Source organism: Bombina bombina, chromosome 1, assembly GCF_027579735.1.
Source record: "Bombina bombina isolate aBomBom1 chromosome 1, aBomBom1.pri, whole genome shotgun sequence".
Lineage (NCBI taxonomy): Eukaryota > Metazoa > Chordata > Amphibia > Anura > Bombinatoridae > Bombina > Bombina bombina.
The window spans coordinates 614,527,279-614,540,640 of NC_069499.1; the positions used below are offsets into that span (position 1 = coordinate 614,527,279).

Genomic DNA, 13,362 nt, shown 5'->3' on the forward strand with positions numbered 1-13,362 from the left:
CGGCCAAATTCATAAGATTGCAGTCGGACAATATCACGACTGTGGCATATATCAATCATCAAGGGGGAACAAAGAGTTCTCTAGCGATGACAGAGGTTTCCAAGATAATTCGATGGGCAGAGACTCACTCTTGCCATTTATCAGCAATCTATATTCCAGGAGTAGAGAACTGGGAAGCGGATTTTCTAAGTTGTCAGACTCTTCATCTGGGGGAGTGGGAGTTGATGGCATCTCGTCAGAATGCCAAACTTCCTTGTTACGGGTCCAGATCAAGGGATCCTCAAGCAGTACTGATAGATACTCTAGCAGTACCTTGGTCGTTCAACCTGGCTTATGTGTTTCCTCCTTTTCCTCTCTTACCTCATCTGATTGCCAGAATCAAACAGGAGAGGGATTCGGTAATCTTGATAGCGCCTGCGTGGCCACGCAGGACTTGGTACGCAGATCTGGTGGAAATGTCATCTCTGCCACCGTGGAAACTGCCACTGAGACAGGACCTTCTCATTCAAGGTCCGTTCCAACATCCAAATCTAATTTCTCTGCAACTGACTGCCTGGAGATTGAACGCTTGATTTTATCTAAGCGGGGATTCTCTGAGTCGGTCATTGATACCTTGATTCAGGCTCGAAAGCCTGTCGCTAGGAAAATTTACCATAAGATATGGCGTAAATATCTTTATTGGTGCGAATCCAAGGGCTACTCATGGAGTAAGATCAGGATTCCTAGGATTTTGTCCTCTCTCCGAGAAGGATTGGAGAAGGGCTTATCAGCTAGTTCCTTAAAGGGACAGATTTCTGCTTTGTCAATCTTACTACATAAGCGTCTGGCAGATGTCCCAGACGTTCAGTCATTTTGTCAGGCTTTAGTTAGAATCAAGCGTGTGTTTAAACCTGTTGCTCCTCCATGGAGTTTGAATTTAGTTCTAAATGTGCTTCAAGGGGTTCCGTTTGAACCCATGCATTCCATAGATATTAAGCTTCTATCTTGGAAAGTTTTGTTTTTAGTTGCTATCTCTTCTGCCCGAAGAGTTTCCTAGCTTTCTGCGTTACAATGCGACTCGCCTTATCTTATCTTCCATTCTGATAAGGTGGTTTTGCGCACTAAACCTGGTTTTCTTCCTAAGGTTGTTTCAAATAAGAATATTAATCAGGAAATTGTTGTTCCTTCTCTATGTCCTAATCCTTCTTCTAAGAAGGAGTGTCTGTTACATCACTTGGACGTGGTTCGTGCCTTGAAGTTTTACTTACAAGCGACCAAGGATTTCCGTCAAACATCTTCCCTATTTGTTGTTTATTCTGGAAAGCATAGGGGTCAAAAAGCTACGGCTACCTCTCTTTCTTTTTGGCTGAAAAGCATCATCCGTTTGGCATACGAGATTGCTGGACAGCAGCCTCCTGAAAAAATTACAGCTCATTCTACTAGAGCGGTGGCTTCCACATGGGCTTTTAAAAACTATGCTTCTGTTGAACAGATTTGTAAGGCTGCGACTTGGTCTTCCCTTCATACTTTTTCAAAATTTTACAAATTTGATACTTTTGCTTCTTCTGAGGCTTTTTTTGGGAGAAAAGTTCTTCAAGCAGTGGTGCCTTCTGTTTAGGTATCTGTCTTGTCCCTCCCGTTCATCCGTGTCCTGTAGCTTTGGTATTGTATCCCACAAGTAAGGATGAATCCGTGCACTCGTCGTATCTAGTAGAAGAAAAGGAAATTTATGCTTACCTGATAAATTGATTTCTTCTACGATACGACGAGTCCACGGCCCTCCCTGTCAATTTAGACAGATTATATTTTTGTGTTCCAAACTTCAGTCACCTCCGCAACTTTTAGTTTCTCCTTTTTCTTCCTATACCTTTGGTCGAATGACTGGGGGGTGGAGTCAAGGGAGGAGCTATATAGACAGCTCTGCTGTGGTGCTCTTTGCCACTTCCTGTTAGCAGGAGGATAATATCCCACAAGTAAGGATGAATCCGTGGACTCGTCGTATCGTAGAAGAAATCAGTTTATCGGTAAACATAAATTTCCTTTTTGTCTAGGAGGCAGAGTTTTTAAATATGGCCATTAAGGCTTTAATAGCGCTGTGTGAGCAAATGCTATGACATATATACAAAAAAATGATTCCTGTGACCAAGTCCTCAGTGGTAAAACATAGCTTTGATTTGTAAAAGGTGTAAAAGTAGATCCACAGACCTTGGAGATGCCAAAATAGTACTATGTACTCGATGCTGTTACCTCCGACCCCCAATTTGTGTCACCATGGTGACATCGATAAAGCTATGGCAAAACGCGTCTGGGGACGCAAATTGGTGGTCGGAGGTAACCGCATCGAGTACATACTACTATTTTGACATCTCCAAATTGTCTGAATTTACTTTTTACACCTTTTTAAAAATCAAAGCTATGTTTTACCACAGAGGACTTGGTCACAGGAATAAATTTCTTGTTTATGTCATAGCACTTGCTCACACAGCGCTATTTAAAAACATGATTTGGGGTAACGTATTGTTCTGTGTATGCATGATCTGGGGCAACATTATTCTGTGTATACATGATCTGGGGTAACGTATTATTCTGTGTATACATGATCTGGGGTAACGTATTATTCTGTGTATGCATGATCTGGGGTAACGTATTATTCTGTGTATGCATGATCTGGGGTAACATATTATTATGTGTATTCATGATCTGGGGTAACGTATTATTCTGTGTATGCTTTTATCTTTGAAGAACGTTTAGTGTTTGTAATGTTTGCTCTCTATCATAACCTTAAAGAATCAAAGGGAAATATGGTATAGAACATTTTAAATGTCCTATTTTGTTACTGAAGTTTATTTTTAAACAAATTTCTTTCTTTTAATGGGTATTTAACCTTTTCAAATGTATTAAATACATAGTTAACGTGATTTTGTGCCACTCCAGGTAAGTATACATCTGATGAACAAATTAGAAGCTGGCATACATGTATGCTCCAGTCACTGGCAATATCCTCATCTGATAGCAAACACACAAATGGATTCCAGCTTCAATTTAAAGGGACATGATACCCAAATGTTGAAACAGCATAGCTGTAAAAAGCTGACTAGAAAATATCACCTAACTACTCTATGTAAAAAAGGAAGATATTTTACCTTAAAATGTCCTAAGTATTCACACCCCACAGTAAAGAGGCTTTAAACAGCCAATTAGAATGCTTGGTCCAGGGCTTGCAAGGGAAGGATGCATGTGCAGTCATGTTATGTTCCTATTAAGTTTAAGGAAGATTACTATGAAATCTCATAAGATCATTGCAAAGCAATATATAACCTGAGCACTGCTAATGCTGATTGGCTATTGTGTTTTTTTTTTTCTTTGCTAAGATATGGTGAGTCCACAGAATCATCATTTACTAGTGGGAATATCACTCCTGGCCAGCAGGAGGAGGCAAAGAGCACTACAACAAAGCTGCTATAGACGTATACCCATAATCCCCAATCATTCTCTTAGCCTGCGGTGCAAGGAGGAGGTGAAGTTTTGGTGTCTGATCTATAATCAAGATTTTTTTATTTTAAAAGCAGAGATGGTTTGCTCTGATCTTTCTAAGGGTCTAGCCTTAGCTGATGTCAGTCTCTTCAGTAGGGCAGTGGTGGCTTTTAAAGTGAAGGCCAATTTTGATGAATTAGTGCCCGGTTTTTAATAATCCTATTATCCATATCAAAATTGACATTTCACTCTTTTTCTTCAAAAACCTTACCTTTTCATTCTGGCAGCCGCTCCAGCAATTCGCACGGCCGTCGGAAGTCTCTGCACACGTCAGAAATGACAAATCCGGCTTCCTCCAATCACGGCTTCCCCCCGGGGGAATCTTGGCTTGATGCAACGCTGTGATTGGAGGAAGCCGGATTCGTTATTTTGGACCCGCAAAGACGGTTTGCGACGGGCGGAGGAAGTGCTGGAGCGGGTGCCAGGATTAAAAGGTAAGTTTTTGAAGAAAACTAGTGAAATGTCAATTTTGATGAATTAAAGTGCCCTTTTTTTAAATAGTATTATTAAAAACCGGGCACTAATTCATCAAAATTGACCTTCACTTTAAGCAATTGGAAACTTGTGGGGTACAATCCTCATTGCGTTTTCCCAAAACATTTTGCTGCCCTATTTAGGCAGCCTGAGTAAGTTTACTCAGTCTTTCTGTATTTCCACAGGTCCATGTGAGGGATGGCATCCTCTCAAACCATGTGAGCTGTCCTACTGCCGGACAGATAAATATTAAGGTAAGTGCCAGTTTTATTTTTCTATTGGAAAAAATGTGGCACTTATTCAGCTGAAACGCTGCAGGGGGACGTTTTGTATTATTCCTGCTAGGGTGCAGTTTTTTTATGGCAGTTTTTGCAGGCACTGTTAGTGTGAGAAGTTATTTATTTTATTGATGGCTCAGTGAGGGTCCGTTTTTAGTAATGGATTATGTACTTTTATTGGGGGTTTTGTTGTTTGTTTTTAAGCCTGTTTTCAAGAAAGTTGTTTTAAAAAAAGAAAAAAAAGGCTTTTTTTTTTTGTCAGCTGTAGGACCGCCCCTTTTAGGGAGGTTCTGATTATTTGATGTCAGAGTTTTTTTGGCGCTTTTCTTCACTTCCTGTAGAGTGAGGTGCAATTTTTCAGATGGCTCTGCTGTTTAGAAGGCTTCTTGCTGTTTTTGCTTCTCTGGAATCCGGATTGTAAACGGGATCGTTTTTTTCCTCTGTTTGCTGCGGGTTGCAGGACAGGTAGGGCACCTCAGTAATTCTGCTGAGGTGTATGTAGAATGTTGCCTGTGGTATATTTTCTTGATTTGGTAAATTTAAAGGCATTTATTTAAGAACGTGTTTTTTGTTTGTTCTGTATGATATCCTTTGTTAAAAGATATTTAAAAAAAAAAGTTAGATTTTTTATTTTGCTTCTATTTTTCTATTTTTTGTATTATGGATCAAGAGGCTGTGCAGGATGTTACCTGTAGCTTATGTTTTGATGCCCAGGTGGAACCCCCAGTACCTTTTTGTTCTTCATGTATTGAAAGAAGTTAAGCTTATAGAAATAGACTTTTTGACCCTGAGCCATCAATAGCTAAGGCGGATGCTGTTCAGGAGCCTCCTGTTTCAGATGTGCTGCAGCTGTCTCCTCAAGCTTCCCAATCCTATTCATCTGGCTTCCTTGGATGACTCTGATTCTACTATCGTTGTTAACCCTAAGAAGTCTAATAAGCTGAACAAGTATTTTTATGTTCCCTCTGCGGTGGAGGTATTTCCTGTTCCAGTCCGTGCTTTTGAGATTATTGTATGGAAGTGGGAGAGACCTAGTATTCCTTTTTCTCCATCTCCTATTTTTAAGAAAATGTTTCCTATAGCTGACTCTCTTAAGCAGTCCTGGCAAACAGTTCCTAAGGTGGAAGGAGCTATTTCCACTTTGGCTAAGAGGACCACTATTCCCATAGAGGATAGTTGTTCTTTTAAGGATCCAATGGATAAAAATTGGAGGCATTATTAAAGAAATGTATGTTCACCAAGGTCTTCAATGGCAGCCTGCGGTGTGTATTACTACTGTTACCAGAGCTGCAGCTTACTGGTTTGATGCCTTGTCTGATTCTATTCAGACAGATACTCCTCTTTAGGAGATCTAGGACAGGATTAAGGCTCTTAAGTTAGCCAATTCCTTTATTACGGATATTCCTTACAGGTCATTAAACTGGGACCCCTTTGGTTAAAATCCTGGTCTGCGGATGTTTCTTCTAAGTCTAAATATTAGCTATTCCCTACAAGGGTAAGACCTTGTTTGGGCCTGGTTTGGCTGAAATTATTTCAGATATCACAGGAGGAAAGGGATCTTTTCTTCCTCAGGATAAGAAGAATAAGCAGAAAGGGCGTCAAAGTAATTTTCGTTCCTTTCATAACTTTAGAGGTAAACCCTCCACTTCCTTTTCCAAGCAGGAACTATCCAAGTCTTCCTGGAAGTCTGGTCAGTCTTGGAACAATGGGAAACAGTCTAAGAAACCTGCGGCTGACTCCAAGTCAGCATGAAGGGTCGGCTCCCGATCCAGGAATGGATCTAGTAGGGGGCAGGCTTTCTCAATTTGCTCAGGCTTGGATACGAGATGTCCCAGACCTGTGGGCCGTGGAAATTGTATCTCAGGGGTACAAGATAGAATTCAAGACTTTTCCTCCCAGAAACAGGTTTCTTCTCTCAAGATTATCTGTAGACCAGATAAAGAGAGGGGCGTTCTTTAATTGTATCAAGGATCTTTTTGCCCTGGGAGTGATAGTTCCAGTTCCTCCGCAGGAACCCTGGTCTTGGATTTTATTCAAATCTGTTTGTAGTTCCCAAGAAAGGGGGGCTTTCAGACTTATTTTAGACCTAAAGTGTTTAAACAAGTTCCTCAGAGTACCGTCCTTCAAAATAGAGTTATGCTTTCCATTCTTCCCTTGGTTCAAGAGGGTCAGTTCATGACAACCATAGACCTAAAGGATGTGTACCTTCATGTTCCCATCCACAGGGATCATCACAAGTTTCTGAGATTCGCTTTTCTAGACAACCACTTTCAGTTTGTGGCTCTTCCATTCTGCCTTGCCACAGCTCCCAGAATTTTTTTAAAGGTCCTGGGAGCTCTGTTGGCAGTAATCCGGTCTTGGGGCATTGCAGTGACGCCATATCGGGATGACATTCTGGTTCAGGCGCCGTCTTTTCAACAAGCAAACTCTCATATGGAGATCTTATTGTCTTTTCTTCGCTCCCACGGTTGGAAGGTGAATTTGGGAAAGAGTTCTCTGATTCCAGCCACAAGAGTAGTGTTTTTAGGGACCATAATAGACTCCCTACTAATGAAGATATTTCTGACAGAGGTCAGAAAAACAAAGATCTTTGGCTCTTGTCTTGTTCTTCAGTTCTCTCCTCGGCCGTCAGTGGCTCTATGTATGGAAGTAATTGCTCTGATGGTAGCTTCCATGGACATCATTCCGTTTGCTCGGTTCCATCTTAGACCTTATGCATGTTAAGGCAATGGAACAGGGACTATGCGGATCTGTCTCCGCAAATAGTTCTGGATCAGGCGACAAGGGACTCTCTTCTGAGGTGGTTGTCTCAAACACCTATCCCAGGGAACTTGCTTTCGCAGACCTTCCTGGGTAATCGTGACCACGGATGCCAGCCTTCTAGGTTGGGGAGCAATTTGGGGGTCATTGAAGACTCGGGGTCTTTGGACTCGGGAAGAGTCAGTTCTCCCTATAAACATTCTAGAACTGAGAGCAATTTTCAATGCTCTACTGGCTTGGCCTCAGTTAGCCTTAGCCCGGTTTATCAGGTTTCAGTTGGACAACATAACATCGTTGGCGTACATCAACCACCAGGGGGGAACTCTGAGTTCCTTGGCCATGACCGAGGTGGCCTGGATAATCCAGTGGGTGGAGTCTCACAACTGTTGCCTTTCTGCGATCCACATCCCAGGAGTGGACAAGTGGGAGGTGGATTTTCTGAGCCGACAGACCTTTCATCCAGGGGAGTGGTAATTCCATCTGGAAGTATTTTCCAGTTTAATCCTCAATTGGGGGCAGCCAGAACTGGATCTCATGGCTTCTCGGCAGAATGCCAAGCTTCTGAGGTATGGCTCAAGGTCAAGGGATCCACAGGCTTTCTTGATAGATGCTCTGGCGGTCCCTTGGAATTTCAGTCTAGCATACATATTTCCTCTGTTCGCTCTCCTGCCAAGAGTCATTGCTCGGATCAAGCAGGAGAGGGTGTCGGTGATTCTCATAGCACTGGCGTGGCCTCGCAGGATCTGGTATGTAGATCTAGTGGAAATGTTGTCTCTACCTCCGTGGAGACTCCCTCTGAGGAAGGACCTTCTACTTCATCCAAATCTCGTTTCTCTGAAGCTGACTGCTTGGAGATTGAACGCTTGATTTTTATCTAAGCGTGGGTTTTCAGAGTCGGTCATTGAGACCATGATTCAGGCTCGTAAGCCTGTGACAAGAAAGATTTACTATAAGTTATGGCATAAATATCTGTATTGGTGTGAATCCAGAGGCTACTCTTGGAGTAGAGTCAGGATTCCTAGGGTTTTGTCTTTTCTCCAGGAGGGTCTGGAGAAGGGTTTGTCAGCTAGTACTCTGAAATGTCAGTTTCTGAGTGGTCTATTTTGTTGCATAAGCGTTTGGCGGATGCCCCTTATGTGCAATCTTTTTTTGTCAGGCCTTGGTTAGGATCAGGCCTGTGTTTAAGCCGTTACTCCTCCCTGGAGTCTTAACCTTGTTGTTAGAGTTTTACAGCGGACTCCGTTTGAGCCTATGCATTCCCTAGATATTAAGATGTTATCTTGGAAGTTTTTTTTTTCTTGTTGCTATTTCTTCTGCTCTGAGAGTTTCATAACTCTCGGCTCTGCAGTTTGATTCTCCTTATCTTATTTTTCATTCTGATAAGGTGGTTCTACGTACTAAATTAGGTTTCTTACCTAAGGTTGTTTCAAACAAGACTATTAATCAGGAGATTGTGGTTCCTGCTTTTTGTCCTAATCCTCCTTCTCCTAAGGAGCGTTTGTTGCACAACCTAGATGTTGTGCGTGCATTGAAGTTTTATCTTCAGGCGACTAAGGACTTTCGTCAGTCTTCTGCTTTGTTTGTTTGTTTTTCTGGGGAGCGCAAGGGTCAGAAAGCAACAGCTACTTCTCTTTCCCTAAGGAGTATTATTCATTTGGCCTATGAGACTGCTGGACAGCAACCTCCTGAGAGAATCACTGCTCATTCCACGAGGGCTGCTTCTTCTTCTTGGGCATTTAAAAATGAAGCTTCTTTGGAACACATTTGCAAGGCTGCAACTTGGTCCTCTTTGCATACTTTTTCAAACTTTTATAAATTTGATAATTTTGCCTCAGCTGAGGCTTCTTTTGGGTGAAGGGTTCTTCAGGCAGTGGTGCCTTCTGTTTAGGTCTACCTGTCTGTGTCCTCTAGCTTGGGTATTGATTCCCACTAGTAATTGATGATTCCGTGGACTCACCATATCATAGGAAAGAAAACATAATTTATGCTTACCTGATAAATTTCTTTCTTTCCGGATATGGTGAGTCCACTGCCCACCCTTTATTTAAAACAGCAATTTTTTCTAAAACCTCAGGCACCTCTACACTTTTTTTAGCTTCTTTTTCCATTTTTCCTTCGGCCGAATGACTGGGGATTATGGGTAAGGGAAGTGACATGTATAGCAGCTTTGCTGTAGTGCTCTTTGCCTCCTCCTGCTGGCCAGGAGTGATATTCCCACTAGTAATTGATAATTCCATGGACTCGCCATATGCAGAAATAAATACATTTATCAGGTAAGCATAAATTATGTTTTTTCTTTATCTTCAACTGTTCACAGATCACTTACTCTAGTGAGCTGAAAAAATTGTGAGGTAAAATATCTTCCCTTTTAAAATAGAGATTCTCAGGTGATATTTTCCTGTCAACATTTTACAGTTATGCTGCATCGCTTTTAAGTGCTTTAGCATATGAGTATTATGTCCCTTTTTAAATTGCCTTTTGTTTCTTCTTTACAGGGTCCATACGGACAAACTACAATGTTTTGGCCTACTATAGGCCCTTAGTCATTTTTATTCCAGAATGTCCTTTCCAAGAAAATTACAAAAACTGTTATTGCATAAGTTGTGTAGGCTGTAAATAAGCGTGTGACCTGAGTTCCTTCTCATTTATGGATATGACCTATTTCTCCTCTAGATTGAAGATGGAGGGAAGGCATCTTTGTGCGGGAAGATGGAAGTGGGAGATGAGCTGGTGAACATTAATGGAACTCCATTATACGGTTCTCGCCAAGAAGCCCTTATCCTGATCAAAGGCTCATACAGGATTCTCAAGATGATCGTTAGAAGGTAACTATTTGTTCTGATAAGTGGCAGCAGAAATGGCACAGAGCAAGGGTAAAATACATTCATAGCTTTTAGCCTCACACGAAGATCATATAGTAAACATCACTTGTATTAAAATATTTTAAAGGGACAGTCTAATGGGAAAAAATGACAAACTAATTTGTTTCAGCATTAAAGTGCTCCATGAAATCCACAAGCATTGCAGCTCCTGAGTAGAACAAGGCAAGTGATTGGTAGGTCATGCTGGTCGTCGGCAATGTTTTGCTCCGGAGCTGCAGTGCTTGTGTCTCGTGTGCCTGAGGTTACCTATTTGCTTAATAACGGCTCTCAAGGGACATTCTGTTTGGAGTACAGGTCAATCAAAACAGCGGAGCTGTTGATAATTTACCTGTATTGTAGCAGTCTGTAGTAGCATCTGAGGTTCCATCTTAGACCTTTTGTATCAACTCATAGGTATAGTCTTTGATCAGCTGAAATTTAACAGGTGTTTTTCTTCCCAAAATAATTTTTATTGAGGTATAATTCACATAACAGCATACAGTGAACAAAGGGAAAACAAAGAGATGTATAAATTAGGCGGAATACCACATTTCAGGATGGGCAGACAACATATAGGCATCATGTGTGACAATAGAGAGTAATCTACCTTGATTAAATGAACCTCAAAGAATTACGTTTTTACAATATAAGTAAGTTTGTAAAGCATTAGAGAAATAATTGTTCAAATAGAGTCTTGGATGCAAGAGTTAAATCTGTGTATATAACAAAGTGCACCTAGGATCAGAGAGTCCTGTAGTCGTACGCTGACTACTGGGAGTTTGAATAGAACAGGGCAAGGGGCGGAGAGGGGAGTGGTAAAGGAGAAGGAAAGGTCTAAGAGAGAGAGGGGAGAGAAAATAAAAGGGGGGGGGAAATACCCCCCATCAAAAAGATCAATCATGGGGAGGGGGCGTTTTTCTTTTTTAAAGAGACACTCAAGTCAAAATAAACTCTTATGACTTAGATAGAGCATGCAGTTTTAAGACACTTTCTAATTTACTTCCATTATCACATTTTGCAGTGTTTTTATATACACTTTTTCTGGGAAACAAGCTCACAGGGTATACGTATATTAGTCTGTGATTGGCTGATGTCTGTCCCATGATACAGGGGCTGGAAAATGGGAGGAAAAAATAAATTTGTCAGAAAAACATCTACTGCTTTTTTTAAATTGAGTAGGTGTTAAATCATTGTCTTTTAATTATGCACTTGTTTATTATGCATTTTTTGTCAAAAATTATTATTTTGTCAAAATAATAAACAATGGAGCTATGGACAACTGGTTAAAAATTAAAGAAACAGTAAAGTCAAGCTTTAAACTTTCATTATTCAGATGGAACAATGCAATATTAAACAACTTTCCAATTTACTTCTATTTGTTTTTGTACTCTTGTTATCCTTTATTGTTTTAAGTGAATAAAGGATCTTTATTTTGAACCCTGGGACTTTAACCTTTATTGCTACATCTTTTATTGAAAAGCATACCTAGGTGGGCTCAAGAGCATCAATGCACTACTGGGAGCTAGCTGCTGATTGGTGGCTGCACTTGCATATATGTCTTGTCATTGGCTTACCCAATGGTGGTGGCACACCTTAAAAATTGTTGGGAGGATTTATTTAAGGGCTCTTCCCTAAGTGCTCTAGTGGCCAGTCTATATCTTAGAGTCAGTTTTATTTAGCAAAATAAAATGGCTACTACAGTTTCCTTTATGCTTTAATGTACATCTTTACTTGGCCTAACCTACTGGATCTTTGTATAAATCCCATTACTGATGTCTAGCGTGATTGAGAACGTTATTCTTGTACAGCACCTCTGAATCATGTTCCCAGAGTGACTAACTAAATAATCCACTTTAAAATTATGCTGAGAATGAGGAGTGTGCACAACTAGATAACATCAAGACGTGACACATCATGAGTTTAAACAGTACTAGTGAGACTTTTTTCTATTTTACTGCATTTAATATAACTTTAACATGCTATAGAGAGGCTCTGAGACAGAGTGACTGTTCTCTTTGGATAGTTCTTTATTCTCTGCTATAAATCAGCATAATCTTAGATTGTGCATTTAAACAGTGTAGGGTAACTTACACCATGTTAGCTTCATTAGAAATCTAAGCTTTATCACCTATCTGCATAATAAAACTGATCTATCTACCCTGTCATTTATGTGTAGTTTAGAACAAAGATGTCTTGTTTATATAGACTTAGCTGCTTAAACATGTGTATTGAAGTTGTTTTAAGGTTTTGTCATCACTTTTTTTAGAATATTTTTAAGATACTTTATAATTATCTTTTCTTCATAAATGGAAAGAGTCCACAACTGCATTCATTACTTTTGGGAAATAAGAACCTGGCCACCAGGAGGAGGCAAAGACACCCCAGCCAAAGGCTTAAATACTCCTCCCACTTCCCTCATCCCCCAGTCATTCTTTGTCTTTCGTCCCAGGAGGTTGGCAGAGAAGTGTCAGAAGTTTGTTTTCGTCTCTTATGGAGGGTAGTACTCTTCGACATGGGACGGGAGTTTTAATTAATCCTGTCAGTCTCTCAGTGAGGGCTTGGATGAAAGTTAGAGTCCGTAGACGCAGGAAGAGTCTTTCTGCGAAACCATCCCGACTCATTTTAACAACTCCACAAGCAATCAACGTTGTCTAACTTCACTTCGCTGCCTGCTTTCTTTTCTCAAGTCCATGGCTGAGGCTACTATCTGTCACACTTGAAGGGCCGTGTTCCTGTTCCACGGCGTAGATTCCAGTAAGATCGTTTCATTTTACTTCTTCATGATTGTACTGTAACTCATCTGTTGCAAATGCGAACTCACATGAAAAATACAGGGTCTCAGTGGGACTCCTTTAGTATCTTGGAATCAGCGGTTAATATCTCCTGCGGGGGATTATTGCACAGGTTTTTTTTAATCATGTTTGTTATGTGATTCAATCTGCTTATGTGTAGTGTTAACTGGGCTCGTGGCTTTTGGAACATAACGGCCTTTTGAAGTGACGCAACCTTGCGGTTGGGCGTGCTTTTTTGGATTGTATGGTTCACCTTGTGACCGGCGTGTTTACGTTCTGGTCTCCCATTTCCGCATTCCTGACTGTGTGGCGACGGAGAATTCTAGTCCGCTGGTGTCTTGTTCATAGGAGGTGGTGAGTGCCCCAGCCATTGTGGGTGTCAGGTACCGTTTAATTTATTTTATATTTAGTCCATTATTTTGGTATCCTTTATCCAGTTATGGAGGATGCTGATGTTGAGATTGTTCAATTTTCTGATTCAGATTCTTCTTCCTGTGAGGAATGCGAATTGGCCCCTTTGACTCAGGTCAGTCAGTTATGTTCTTTAGGCCGTTCTCAAGCGCCTTGTTCCTTGGGCTCGGGGATTCGAGGGACTGCTGAGCCATCCGCCTCGGGGGACCCTGTCCTCTGTGAGGCGAGTTCCCTACTGCTCCCTACTACTACACATGCGGGTAACACCTAAGT

The 13,362-nt window shown here is 41.1% G+C and overlaps 1 protein-coding gene across 1 annotated transcript in view; it reads left to right on the plus strand.

Annotated features, from left to right (window-relative positions):
* SHROOM4 (shroom family member 4) overlaps window positions 1-13,362 on the plus strand; it is a 171,641-nt gene that overhangs the window by 42,004 nt on the left and 116,275 nt on the right. Inside the window, exon 2 of the mRNA XM_053699005.1 lies at window positions 9,699-9,850. Within this exon, the coding sequence (XP_053554980.1) occupies window positions 9,699-9,850 (152 nt within the window). The remainder of the gene's footprint in view (window positions 1-9,698; window positions 9,851-13,362) is intronic.